The sequence below is a fragment of the Eretmochelys imbricata genome, chromosome 3 (assembly GCF_965152235.1).
Source record: "Eretmochelys imbricata isolate rEreImb1 chromosome 3, rEreImb1.hap1, whole genome shotgun sequence".
NCBI classification, from domain to species: Eukaryota; Metazoa; Chordata; order Testudines; family Cheloniidae; genus Eretmochelys; species Eretmochelys imbricata.
Window position 1 is genome coordinate 196,435,503 of NC_135574.1, and position 15,158 is coordinate 196,450,660.

The window sequence follows — 15,158 nt, forward strand, 5'->3', positions numbered from 1 at the left end:
TAGTTGAGCTTTTATGAGTGAGATATATCCTTTAACAATTACAGTATTCAGAAAGAAAGGTACGCTCTATGTGACTGAATAGTTGCAATACCTAGCATAGCCATGAAGCAGAGAATGTAAAATTTTTGATGTCATGTTTGGTTAAAAGTTCAATGAATAAATATAGAACAAAGATGATGGTGATAAATTTAAAAGAAAATAAGAATAAATGTTAGGTGGAGATGTAGATGAATGAGACTGTCTATGAAACTGTCAATACAATGCAGGAAATAAGCAGTCTGTAGTTGGAGTCTTGAGTTCTTATTTAAAATGAGTTCAAAAAGAGGTTTATTTTTTCTTCCTTATGTTGTCTAGGACATTTTACCCTAGAGTGCATCACACTTCCCACTCAACATTTCTAATTAAAGTGTTTGTTGCTGTTTGGAATCTCATAGTGTGAAATTAAACTAGCAGTTTTCTAACATGCATAAAGTAAATCAAACATTTTCTCATCTAAAAGACAGACAATTCAGTCACAGAGAGCTTATTTCTCTGTTTTCTTTGTTTTCTTTTTTATCTGCTTGGTAAGCCAATTTTCTGCTTAGAATCTACTGTTTAAAACTCTTAATTCATTCAGTATGTGGGCTTTATCCTTTCCCAGTATGCTATGCAAAAGGCTGCAATTATTTCACTGTGTAAAAGTTTGCACAGAGGAGGGTGCTACTGCCTAAATAAGGTTTATTATTTTCTTTCAAACATCAGAATAAGAGAAAACTAACATAGCTCAGGTGCTTCAGTTACAAAGATGAAAAGATTTAATTCCTTAACTTCGAATGTTATGGTTTTTGAGTTTGGATTTTAGAGGGTAGAGCATACAATATCTCTCATTCTGCTGATTAGCTAATGCAGAGCATAGGCCACTGTCATGGAAAAAGAATGGAAATATGCAACACTGGTGCATGACAGCTGCTTTAATAGGAACACATACATAAATTACAATGCAAAACATTTTAAAATACATTTACTACAATTTGTGGTGCAGTGGTTACAAAACTAAAAAGGAGTAGTTCCTTACAGAATATAAATGGTTCTACTTCATGAAAATTACCTTCAGAAATCTCCCTTTGGAGTCACAACCTGTATTGTATGAACTCTGGAACTGTGGCCAACAGCTATCCTCAGATGGGGACTGAAAACTTAGATCTATCTATGTAAAGGAGGTACTACCCTGTTCTCCTTCCCTAATTCCTGCCTTGTTTTTGTAAATTATGTGCAGCTGCCCTGCCTACTTCCCCTGAGCACCTGAGAGAACTCTAGCTCCTAACTTCCCATTCCTAGGCTGATAGACCACTACACTGTAGCCACTAACACTTCACATTTAGTCGGCATAAATGATTAGATGTGGAGTCTAGGTTAGATACCCTCTCTGGGGATGGGAGGAGAGGCAGTCTAATAGGGAGCTTAAAAAAGGGTAAAATTGTTGGGTTGTTTCCTTGTCACCTAAATTTCACATTCCTCCTTCCATTTATCTCCCTTGTTCATTAGAAGACAAAAGCACATAGGTTGCACATGCCATAACATTTTGCTCTCTGAGAGTTCTTGGCGTCCATGTTGGAACTCAGAGGACACCATTTTCCCTTGCATCCCCTTAATGTACTTCCAAAGTTTAATCTGTACTCTCTTTCTGTTGATGTCAGTGGGCTCGGGATCAAGCCCCTGATGAGAAGGAAGAGAATACTAAGGGCCTGGAGAGCTTTAAATAGTCAAGTGAACAATCAGAATCTAAATTGAACCATTTGAAAGAGCTCTTCTGATACCTTAACAGATTTGGCCTATAATGGCTGAAACAAAACAGGACAATAAGACTACTTAAGGATGAAATATTGTCTGTGTTTTAGCTTTAGGAAATTGTAAAGCTTGGGGCTTGTCAACCTGGTTTTAGAAATCACATCCCCATGATGCGTATTGCAGCACCATGTAGACAAGCCCTTAGATCAACACCCCTTCAAAACGCAGACATCTTAATATGTCAGATCATTGCTTTCCTCATGGTTATCCATAAACGGAGGTACCAGCCTCCCTAATTTTCCATAATCCTCCCGATTAATTTTGCAATTACATTTGAAAACTGGTAGGATTAAATGTGTTTTGTGTCACTCAACCCTCAGGTCAGATGAGCCCAGTGCTGTGGCTGTGGGAGGCATTATTCTCCGTCACCAGAGCCCCATGCAGTGGCGCCCACAGCCAGGCTATATTCATATCACACGGGGTGTACCATTTTGTCAGCCAGGGTGGGTCCTCGGTCACGTTTTGAGGTCCCATGGCAGGCGGAACTGATTCTAGGCCAGGAGCTCAAACACATGGCAGCTGTGTCACTGCTGCAGGAAGCAGAGGGCCAGGCAAAGAACGCCAGCAGTGTCTGGCAGGGACGACACACTGGTCCCCTGGCCTTCTCCTCCAGTGTGGCCAGCAGTAGCGTCTGGGCCACAGGGGCTTCTCCAGGTCTGTGACACTCCAAACAGCTGCCTGCGGTACCAGTAAGTACTCTCCACACACCCCAGTGCCACTTGCACCTGATATTGGTGCCTTCTCTTCCTGAGCCTGGCCAACACCAGGCAGCTACCTTCCCTTTCCTCAATCAGACCCCCTTCCATCCCCGCATCTCCACTTCCCCAGCTCAGCAAGCAGCTCCTTTCAGCCCCATCTCTGCTCTCCCAACCCCACCTAATGCCTCTTTCAGCCCATCTAACTGCTCCACTCCAGCACCCCGTGACCTCCCCCATCTCCCGCCCCGGTGTACCGGGAGAGAAATTTCTACATGAAGCAGTTAGAGCGCAACATGCAGCCCGTGGTTTGGGCAGTGAATCTAGCACCCTAAACCCTACTGACAAAGTGAGCCAAATACGCAAAAAACTCCACGCAAAATGGTTTCAGAATTGCTTGCGCAGGAGTGAGGGTATGTTCCATATCATTGTCAGACCTGGTCATGGCTATTGACGTTTCTATGTGTTTCTTCAGCTAGTACTGCTGTTGTTTTTACTCACATCCACAGAAGTCCCTCTGAGGTGTACCACAAGCATTCATGGCACTACTCCAGAGCTCCCATCTGTGTTTGGCTTTGCACTTTTGGCACTTGATGCTGCTCCAGGCCACCTCCCTGATTTTTTGCATAAATGGCCCTGGAAGTCTCAGAGCAAGGCTGGCACCTTGGTATAAACCTTTTTCATTTTATAATGTGTCGTCAGTCACATTAATATGTAATGACTGAGGTAATTGTTTTGGAAAAAAATAACCTGGAGCCTTCACCTTCTTTTCCCTCACCACCTTTCTAGGTAGCCCCAAAGTACAAATATTGCATGCCATTAATACATGTTCTGACAGTTCAGCTCAGGAACAAAACATGGGGACTTGGAGGAAAGTGTACCTTTCCCACAAACCTTCACACAACAAATCTTCGTTTGTTCAAGAAAAATGTTCAAGAAAAGTAAAGGCAAATGTGGTGCAAACATAGCAACTCAAAAATACTCACCAATAAGTTTGCCCACTATTTACCTGCGTTTAGTCATGCCTCCTCTGTATTGGTGAAGATCTCCCCACCAGAGCTTGCATATTTCGTTTAGGTCACTTTGACATATAGGTATAAGCATCCATTATTACTTGGTGACTTCTAATCAAATATAGCTTATACAACATACACTGTGTATACCATACTCCATTTTATGTGCCATTTAGGTTTGATTTAGCATCATTAAAATCAAGGGAGTTTTCCCATTGACTGGAATGGGAGCAGGATCGAGTCCCCTTGCTCAATATTGAATGGAAAATGATTTCTCTTGTCTTTTCATCTCCTGTCCCTTTTGAATGTGCTAGTTCAAAAGACCCCTTTGAACCTGGGGGAGGCATGAAGTAGATATATAAACTATCCATTTTGCATATACCATCAGGTATCACAGAAAGCTCCAGCCCGCTTCCTTTTTCATAGCCCGTGGATTCCTCGGAGCAAATATCTCTTGCTTCCTAAGGATCAGCTGGGTGCTATTTAGGCTGTTCCAGCCCTTGCTCACAGAGCTGGACAGAAGATAATTCCTTAGTCACAGTTTTAGAGTTCTTGTATTTCCTTTACTCCAATTTAGGTCAAATGTGATTTCTGTTGCATCACCTGAGATGAATTCTCATCAAATACATTTTGAAAATCTAAGCATATTCCATTGTCTCTATTCCCTCTGTCTCCACTGCATTAATATCTTTGAGGAGGTCCATGCTTAATCACACTTGCCACTCTTGCCTTTTTACCCAGTATGGAAGTAACCAGAATCAATTTCTCTGACTGTTTCTCAAATATTTTCTTTTCTTTTTTTTTGCAGGCAATTTCCTACAGGTTTACAGGATTCTAATGAAAACATTATCTAGTTTCTCTGTTGCAACATCCAAAATCACTTCATTAGCCTTTACTGATCTTCTATCCAAAACATCTGTGGTGTTTATAGAGTATTTCTCTTTGCAGGCATAATATCAAAACTCACACCTCTTGTTTTATTTTGCCTATCCATTTGGTAAACACAGTTGTTGTATTGCATATAACTGACATAGCATAAAGTATTAAAATGTACCTCCTTTATGCTAATAATATTCTACATATACTCAATGTCATATAACTCCAGTTCAGCAATACATGCCCCTGGTATCTGTATATTGTTGGTCTTTAGCTTTGTTGCCCTTGGTTTACCTTGTCATTACATTCTCAATGGGTCAGTTTCAGATCTCAGTTACACTGGGGCTAATCCCAGTAACTCAACTGAAATAAACAGAAATCAAAACCAGGTGCACTGACTGCTAGATTTCAGAGTGGTAGCCATGTTAGTCTGTATCAGCAAAAAGAACAAGGAGGACATGTGGCACCTTAGAGACTAACAAATTTATTTGAGCATAATTTTCTACTGCATGCATTTGATGAGGTGGGCTTTAGCCCACGAAAGCTGATGCTCAGATAAATTTGTTAATCTGTAAGGACTCCTTTTCTTTTTACTGTGAGTTAAGTTTCAACTTTTTATATTTCTATATTTTGAGTTCTGACTGAAACAGGGTGTTCCTTTTTTTTTTTTTTTTTTTTTTCCCCCTCCAGGTTAATGATCTGCTCAGTCAACTAATCAGGTTTATTATCCATCTTTTTAACTGCTATTTGCATGCTGCCTGACCTAAAAAATAAGTTTTCCTGACATTTCTGCCTTTAGGGCCTCCAAAATTATTGGCAGGTCAGCAGCATTGGAGTATAGTCTAAGGGGTTGCATGGGTGTAACTGAGGGAAGAGTTTGGTGGAGTCTTCCTATTAGTGTTTATTTCAGCATAAACCAAGACAAACAAGCTCATCCCTCTTTTTCTCCTAGGTGAACACTTTTGCTAACCTATTGGCTCTCTCTCTTTAAGAGAAATAGCTATTTATAAAGTAGGCTAGTTATTTATCTACTGCCTATTTTTCCCCATAGCTTCTCTGCTTAAGTACACACCCAGTAGCTCTTCGACATTGTTTTTTTCATCTCATTACAAGTACTTCCTGTCTTCCCGTACCCCTAGTTCTTACAATTATCCATCTGTTGTCTTTGTATCATCCTGTTTTTGTGCTCTGCCTCTAGTTTATTCAACCTGCAATTTTTACAGCTAGTCCTGCTTCTCTGTTTTCATACAGTCATTTACTCTGAATCTAAACCAGCTAGGTTTCATTCATGAACCTCTCCTCATCTTGCATTCACTATCACAGGTTTTTGATACATATTGTTTCTACCACTGCTGTACAACCAACAGTGCCCACACAGCATTTGCTCTTGCCACATCCCAGAGCAAACAATCACAAACATTTTGCTCTTGATACACTGTGTAATTTTATTAAGTTGTTGATTTTTTTTTAAAGTGAATAATCAGCTATTCTTGGCATTCAGTCAGCAGCTCCTTTCCTTGTTTTCTTCTAGGAATGAGACTGTTACAGGGGTTGTCTTCTCTTGTGTCTTCTGTTCTGCTAACCTCTTAAGCTCTCTGTGTAGACAAATAATGTTCAGGCTGCGTTGTGTTATATTTTTGCCAAACAGATTACCCTTTAAAAATAAATAAAAGGTTTAAAAATCTATTTGTAACATATGATAATTTGTTTAGTTTATTGAGCTGTGAGAATATGGTATGGCTTTTATATTCTAAACTGTTAGCATTTCATTAAATATAATTGATGGATTTGTCTTGCAGAATATATATGGAGGAGTATATTTTGAAAACGGTAAAAATAGGAACGAATTGTTATAAATGACTCAAAATATTCTGGATTTTTTTTCAGGTTCTGAGTTACATCCGTACAGAATGGGATCCACTTGATGCTAGCTTTAGCACGACTCAGCCTTACCAGGTTCACACAGTGGAACACTCCATCAGCGCAGACAAAGAGCCCATGGCTGACAGCTGCATCTATGAGTGGGTTAGGAACAAAATTCAGTGCATGGCAGTCACCAGAATTCCACTAAGATCCAAGGCCATCTGTTGTTGCAGGAACATTGCAGAAGACAAGCTGCTCCTAGGCTGTGAAGATTCTTCAATAATTCTGTATGAAGCCCACCAGAGAGTGACTCGGTTAGCCCAGGCAGAACTGTTGCCTGCTTTAATAAACTGCCACCCCAGTGGAGCCATATTTGTGGTTGGCAGCTCTCAAGGGGAGCTGCAGCTTTTTGACATGGCACTGTCCCCAATTAAAATACAGCTTTTGGCAGAAGACTGCTCACCTAAAGCAACTTTGCAATTCAGTAAACGGTTTGATGTGTCTTGCAGCCTCACCCAGATACAATGGGCAGTTCCTCACACTGCGTCTGACAGGGACAACAGCATGGATGTTCATGACCTTCTGTTAATTCAGTTCGACAAAGGACCTTTAGGAGTACTTCAGTTTAAACTCGGTAAGTCACTCAGCACGTGTACTGTACATTAAGGTCTCTAGGCAATACCCCTTCTTCACCAGCTTCTCTCATTTTGAAGGCTATTGCTCACTTTAATATCAAAATTGCTTATGTTCCAAATTAATTTGATGTCCCCTCATACAGTGACTAACATAATAGAAACCTGGCCTGTGACGGGGGCTCCTAGGTGCAACTACAACAAAAAAAATTATTTACACCAGAAATACAGAATCATAGTTCTTTTCTGAGTGCTTGCATATGCCCATTCCACTTTAGATGACTTTTCACTGAAGGCAGAAAACTTTTTCCCTTACGGGTACCCATTGGGGTGGCTCATGCAGCCTCCACATGCTCAAGGGTATAAAGGGGCAGGGCTGTCCTAATCCCCCTCACTTCCTTTTCACCCCCCTTGGTCGGTAGTCAAATGTGTGTGTGAGCTTCTCACGCTCTTTCCTGTTCTCTCTTTAGAAATACTTTTTCTCGAGTTTTGTATTGTAAGTAGTATAGTTGTAGTTATAATCTTAGTCAGTGGTACTCGTTTATGAAAAATTCTTGGTTTTTATCTTATTTTTCTTCAAGCGTTTAGCTCGGTATCGGAGCTTGCCTAAATCTCTGGGATTTAAGCGCTGTTCTGGCTATAACAAGTCTATGCCTGTCAGAGATTCTCACTCTTGCTCTTTAAAGTGTTTGGGAGAAGGACCCCTGTCTCTAAGGGGTTTAAGACCATGACTGAGGAACTGAGGGAAGTTTGACTTTGAGATATCCTGATGGAAGCAGCTTTGTATCCCCCATTTGGAATCCAGCCACTTGCTACATGGGGATTGTGACTCAACTCTGCCTCAGAAGGCACCACCAGACTTGGCAGCATCCTGATGTTGAAATTTGTAGAGATGAGGCCAGATGATGCCTAAGGAGGAGTTCAGAGCTCTTGTAAGTGAAAGTCTGGAAGCAAGATCATCTTTACAGGCTGCATTGCATGCGGCAGATTCAGCAGCTCAGGTGACAGCAACAGTAGTCACTATGCATCGTGCTTCTTGGCTGTAGTCATCTGACATTGAAGTCCAACAGACAATTGAGGACTTGCCCTTTGAGGGCCCAGATTTACTTCCTGAGAAGGCAGATGAAGCTTTGCATTCTCTTAAGGATTCTTGGGTCACGCTTATGTCTTTTGGCCATTTGTACTCCAGGCCCTAAGAGAAAGCAATTCTGCCTGCAGGTCCAGCAAAGGTACCCATTCTGCCTGATAAGGCAGCTGGTTCAGTCCAGGAGATGCTATAAGTCTCAGAGGGACAGATCTCTTCCTGCCACCTTCTGCTACCTCCAAAAAATCCGTAACATCTAAGTCTATTTGACTCCTTAATCGAGGTCAGTGAACCGCTCACTCTAAATTCCCCTCCCTTTGGCAGAAGGTAGTCCCACAGGTTGCTGGGACCCACATTACAACAGATTGATAGGTTCTAAGCATGGTTCAACTGGGATATACTCAGCAATTTACCCCTGTTCCCCCCTCCACCCTCTTCCTCATCCTTTTCAGGGACCATTCTCACAATACTGTATTAATTCAGGAAAGTCAGTCTCTGTTACAATTAGGGGTAAAAAAGGACTTGGGGAAATAGATTCTGTTCCCATTATTTTCTCCTTCCACAGTCCAAACGAGGCCTGCGAAACATCAACAGATACGTAAAGAAGATGAAGTTTCATATGGTAATGCTAGCATCTGTTATCCCATCCCTAGACCCCAGTGACTGGCTTGCTTCCCTTGACCTTAAAAGATGCCTATTTCCATGTGGCCAATTCACCAGAGCCACAGGAGCTTCTTAAGATTTGTTGTAGCAGATATTCATTATCAGACTACAGTCCTCTCCTTTGACCTGTCCTCAGTCCCTCAAAGTCTTCAAGAAGTGCAAGACAGTGGTTGTGGCACATCTCAGGATGGCCAGGGTCCAGGAGTACCCATATCTGGACAATTCATTAGATTAAGGTTGGTCCAGACAGCAAGTAATAGTAGCCATTGAGAAGCTCCAGTCCCTCTGTTCCTCATTGGGCCTGTTGATCAACAAGGGTGTGTCATTTCTTCTCCCTGTACAGCAAATCAAATTAATAGGAACTGTTCTCAACTCAACCAAAGCAAGAGTGTCTTTACTGCAGGCCAGGTTTCAGGCAATATTGGACCTATGCAAAGACTTCAGTGCATATCCTCGTATGACAGTGAAGAATTGTCTGAAACGTCTAGATCACATGGCATCTTGTACATATGTGACTCAGCACACCAGACTTCACCTTAGAGTCATGCAGAGGTGGTTGAAGTCTGACTACCATCTCTCTCATCCTCTGCTGGACTTGCTGATTCACATACCTGCAAGTGTTTTGTCATCCCTGGACTGGCAGATGGATCCAGCCAGTGTATGCAATGGGTTCCTTTTGCCCAAACCCTGTCCTCCATGACCATAGTCACAGAGGCTTCATCTCTCAGTTGGCAGGGAGCTCATTTAGGGGCCTTTCAGACTCAAGATCTCTGGTCAAATTAGGATCTCTCTCTCTCCACATCAGTGTTCAAGAACTTTGACCTATCTGCCTGGCCTTTCCAGTGTTTCTTCCCCACATCCCAGGTTTTTCTGTAAGGATGCACATAGATAACACTGCTACAGTGTTGTATGTAAACAACCAGGGTCAGATCCCCGTGCCAAGGGGCAATGAACCTCTGGTCTTTCAGCATCAGGAACAAGATTACACTCAAAGCATTTCATCTTCATGAGTCTCAGAACTGTCTGGCAGACCATCTCAGCAGATCATTCAGCAAAGATATGAACGGTCCCTCAGACCTGACATAGCTAAGTCTATTTTTCAGATATGGGGAATGCCAGAAATAGACCTATTCACCACCCAACAGAACAGGAAGTGTCACTGGTTCTGTTCAAGAGCAGGTCACAGTCCAGGGTCTATGTCAGATGCCTTCTTTCTGTCCTGGAAAGGGAAACATCTTTACACTTTTCCTCCCATCCCTATGGTGCTGAAAGTTTTGAGCAAGCTCAGACATGATCACTCTATCCTAATTTCGATAGCACCAGTCACACCCCATCAGCATTCATTTTCGGACCAGGTGATCCTTTTGATACCATACTTCTCCCTCAGATTTTGGACATAGTTTTGTAGACCACAGCCAGATGCTGCGTCCCAGCTCTCCTGGCTGACACCTGACTGCTTGGATGATCAGTGGTTAACTCCCCCAGAATCCGTCTGTTCCCTTGGAATGCAAAAATATTGTTTTAAATATCAGAAAACCCTCCAGCAGGTATACTTACTTCAAGAAATGGAAGAGGTTGTCTGTGGTCCCAGCAGAAAGATACCTGACCTTCACAGGCTCCCAGTCCTCTTATTCTGGATTATCTGGTTCACCTAAAGGGAAAAAGACTTTCTGTCCATTCCCTGAGGATTCATCGGGCAGCTGTCTCCAGATACCATCCTCCTGTAACAGAAACATTTGTTTTTTCCAACTCTCTGACTCTTAAGTTCTTGAAAGGTTTGGTTTGGCTTATCTGACTTATTAGGGACTCAATACCATCCTGAGACCTAAGTTTGGTTCTTGTGGTTTTAATGGGCCCCTCTTTTGAACCTGTAGCAACATGCTCGTTTTCTCATCTCTTCAATGAAAGTAGCATTCAGCCAGGAGGGTAGCAGAAGTTCACACCTCAAATTTCTCACTAAAGTGGTATGGGCTTTTCATCCGAATCAGCCTATATACTTACCAACTCTTTCCCCTAAAACTTACTCTCACAAAGGTGAGGTAAAACTTCATACTTTGAACATTTGTAGGGCGTTAGCCTTTTACCAGAACAGGACTAGCTGGTTTAGAATGTCTTTACAGTTGTCTCCTTTGCTGACAGCATGAAGGTCAAGCTGTCACTTCACAGAGGATTTCTTCCTAGATTTCCTCGTATATTCATCTATGCTCAATATTGTTATGGTTCCACTACCGTAGAGTTTTATCACACTCTACAAGAGCACAAACACTGCCAGTTGCTTTTTTGGGTCACGTTCACATCCGTGACATTTGTTCATATGTTCACTGCTCATTGTGCTTTCTCCCAAACCTCAAGAGATGATGCTAGATTTGGGAGAATGGTGTTGCAGTCCTTGCTTAGATAAACTCTGATACCCTCCTCCATCTGCAACTATTTGTGAGTCACCCAAAGTGAATGGATGTGTGCAAGAACTCACAGAATAAAAACAGTTACATGCCTGTTTGGTAACTGTTGTTCTCCATGACCTACCCTCCTTCCCTTCTGCATTGGAATAACAGCATATACTGGCTTCCAGCGTGAAGAAACTGAGAGTGTCAGGGTGGTCCTCTCAGCTAGCAGCATGGGTGTGCAGCGGGCGCATGCAACGCCTCAACAGGTATTGCTATGGGGGAAAAATTCTCCAGCTTTGGTGCACTGATGCATGAATGGTGTGTGTGTGTGTGTGTGTGTGTGTGTGTCCCTCCCTCCTGTTGGGTCTTCGTCAAACCGTGCATCCCACATTTGGGCTGTGACATGTTGAGAGGTGTGGTAAAATCGACCATGAATCTGTTTAATGTTCTTCCTGACTCCAGTATATGTGATACCCCATTTCCTTTCTTCAAAACTCTTCGTAAGAGGCAAATGCTTTTGTATATTTAAGGGTGGACAGTCTATAAATTAACATATTCAGAGTTGTGAACCAAGGTAGAAAGTAACTAGCATTTATAGCACATTTCATCTGTAAAGCTCAAGAGTTCTGTACAAAGGCAAAGAAGCATTATTATCCCCATGGGGGTTACAAATGGAGAAACTGAGGCACAAAGATGGTAAATGACTTTCCAAAGTTATGCAGCAAGTCAGGGGATGATGCAGGAATAGAGCCCTATAGAGAGCTAATTTTCCTCTCAGGCCAGGGAGAATCAGGATTGACTCCATTCAAATCAAGAGAGTGTAAAGCCAGGGTAAGTGAGAGGAGAATCAAGTGTAAGTCTCCTGACCCTGAATTCAGTGCTGTGACAGAGAGCCATGTCGGACGTACCTATACTGGGAAATTTCAGCATTTTTTCCCACTGCTTGTCCGGCAAGGTGAAGGTGCTAGCACTGACCTTGTACGTGTGTTTTTACTACCATGTAAATCCCTATTGAGATCACAACAAACTCCAGCTGATTTTTTTTAGTCAGGAGGCAGTGGGAGCTAGATCCACAAAGGGACTTAGGCATTGCAGTGCCTAACTCCTAGGCACCCTTCTGCCAAGTGAAATTCTCAGCCCTGAGTTAAGCACCCTAGCTCTGTATACAGTGAGTGGAGAGAGACGCATGCCTAAGATATGGATCTTCAGCAACCAGCAAGCTGAGTGGAGAGCTGCCTAAGCCAGCCAGGAGTGAAAGGCAGAGGGAAGGGGTGGGGCTTAGGGCCCAGATCCATAAAAATATTTAATGGCCTAGTCCCTACTGATCTTGGGCCTTAGGCACCTGTCTGACAGGCCACATAGATGTGCCTCCCTCCGCTCAGGATCTCCAGCTGTGAAACCTATCTTGGAGGTAGGTGCTAAGCCAGGTCAACTGTTTAAGTAGCCTATGCCCTTTCTCCCGAAAAATGATCCCAGGTTTGCTGTGAGAACGCATACAGAATTGGGACCTGCGGGCAAGATGGGTAGGGGAAGGTCTAGTTTGAGAAGGCTGCCATGGCTTAGGCGTAAGCTAAGTCTCCCAGCAGCACTGTGAGGTAGGACAGCTTTGCACATGCCTACTGGCAGAAAGGTAGGCACACACTGAGTTAGGTGGCAGCTGAGTGGTGGTTTTGAGAATGTCGGTGGCATCTGAATGTTGGGCGTAGGCACCTGAAGAGGCAGTTAGGCACCTAAGTACCTTGGTGGTTCTAGCCCTGAGTTTTTTGACAAGTCTGTCCATGATATCTCTGTTCCTCAATGATATTCAAGTATCCTTCTATGGAAAGAAAAAGAGACTGATTAAAAATACTGAAAACCTCCGTTTAATTGAGCAAATAGTTTCTGAAAGTGAAAGCCGACACTAAAAGTGATTCAGATAAAACAGTCTTCAAGGTGTAATGACAGATCGGTAAACTGATACCATGTGGCTTTAGCAACCAGGAAAATGTCAGATTTAGCCGTATTTTTATTGTTTAAAAAGAGCTGGCCTGATTGTCACTGTTATCCAAAAATAGTACTCAAGAAAAATGTTTGTAGATTGCCATTTATTATGAGATAATGCTGCTCCACCGTGTCCAATAGGGCTTAGCGGTTGTAAAACACCAGGCAGAACACTAATGAAAGCATCTGTTTGATGTTTTTATGCATGTTGTCCATTTAAAAAAATAAACCTCTAAATTACCTGGTGACCTGTCAAACAGAAGGCATTCTGCCCATGAATACCTTGCTTTTCTTCAGTCCTCCCTTGTGAGCTCTACTCACGACAGCTTTCCAGAAGGCACAGCTTTCCCCTTCCTATCTCTAGCTCATTTATGTTCTTATTAAGGCAAACAGGCGCTCAGTGCAGGGACTTAGAGGCCTTCCTGCTAATTGCCAGCTTGTAAACTTAATTGGACAGTCTCCCTGGGCACTGTTCCTAAATCAATTAGGCAATGAGTTGGCTCTCACCTCTTTTTCCCAAGTATGTCGCTTGGAAGCGCACTACCCAAGAGAAGTCAAGCATCCAAATGGGAAGATGTTGACCTCCACAGTGGAAAGTTATCACATTTTAAAATTCATTCTGTATATTACCGTCAAATCTCTTCTACATAGAAGACCATGGTGTTCCCCCACATAGTCAGCTATGCGAGTCATAATATAAAGTCCTCTATTGCTTCAGTGTTCTCTTAACTTTCTCTCTGCTTGCCACATTAACAAGGTGAAATACTGCACTGATTAGTCACTCTTCGTTGCTGAGATCTGCAGTTTTTTAAGGCCTCTGTTAATTAATAATTAATATACATACTAATTATAAAAAAATACATTAGAGGTGTGTGACAGAAAAACAGACATTCAGCACTCAAAGCTATCATTAACTTGCTGTGTTATGCCTATGTGGAATAGCTAATGTGCTGTGTTAGGACACGCTACTGGGAACCTCCCATCAGCAATGTCTGTGTATAACAGGATAGTTTAAAGATGCAGTTGTAGTTTCTGAGACTGCATACATGCCTGAAGTTACGTTTGTGCATAAGTACCCTGCTGAATCAATGTCTATAGCAAGAATTTCCCTGTATTTGGCTCTAAATATCTGTAAATAATGTGGCTATTATGGGTTTTTTATATGCAGTATGTTAGAATCAGCAGATCTATACAAAAAGAATAAAGTTTCAGGGCAATAATGATACCAATCTTGTCCTAGAGACAAAGTATACTACATTAGATTTCATTAACATATAAACAAACATCTTCATCTTCCCTTCGCAATTAACATCAAGATTACTTACCTTGTGCAATACTTTAAAACATACTATAAACACTAATGAAGAATGACTACCATAACAATTAGATACTATCATTACCAGAAATATGCATGTATAAACTATGTCAATGTAAAAACAGCAATTACACAGAGAAAGTACCCATACTATAAATTCAAGTGTCAAATGTAATCTAATAGGCAAGCATGTGTTTTCTTTAAGTAATACTGTAAAAATTAAAAAAGGCATTATTTTATTCTCTTTAGCAAACAAAGCCTTTCAAATGGTCTGAAAACATCAAGCATGGCGTACCAGGTTCTCCAAGCCACTGGCTGGTCATTGACATCTGGCTATACCTATTTTCCAGCTTTCTTGCTTCTTTGCTCTTGTATGCCTGTGCAAACTACACCCACAATTGAATTTAGGAAAGTATTAGTGAGATATGGTTTTCTGCAGCTTGTCTCTGCTCTTCTCCACTGGAAGAAGGTTCTCTCCTTGCCATCCTTTGTGTCTTTGACTGCAATTCTTGGGGTCAGTTTTCTCTTTCCTACTGGTATGTTTTTCTTAAAATTGGGGTTGGGTGACAATTTCGGAACATCTGTGATAATCTTAAAATAAATTTAGTTTCCTTTTTTCCTTTACATGGAAAAAATTGACAATATATTCTCTTAGTAGATTTCAGAGATATTTTAGAAATATACTGTTTCATGGCGGAAACCATCAACTCTGACCAGACATCTGAGGTCTTAGGTAACAGTTTTAAATGTACACAGTATTTGGACCTAGTATTCAAATGAGGTACACAGCTGAGAATATTAGTCATAGTGCATATATGCTGTA

The 15,158-nt window shown here is 41.8% G+C and overlaps 1 protein-coding gene across 1 annotated transcript in view; it reads left to right on the forward strand.

Annotated features, from left to right (window-relative positions):
* The window catches only part of WDPCP (WD repeat containing planar cell polarity effector), a 271,495-nt gene that overhangs the window by 127,669 nt on the left and 128,668 nt on the right, over window positions 1–15,158 (forward strand). Inside the window, exon 10 of the mRNA XM_077812039.1 lies at window positions 6,299–6,908. Coding sequence (XP_077668165.1) covers window positions 6,299–6,908 — 610 coding nt within the window. The remainder of the gene's footprint in view (window positions 1–6,298; window positions 6,909–15,158) is intronic.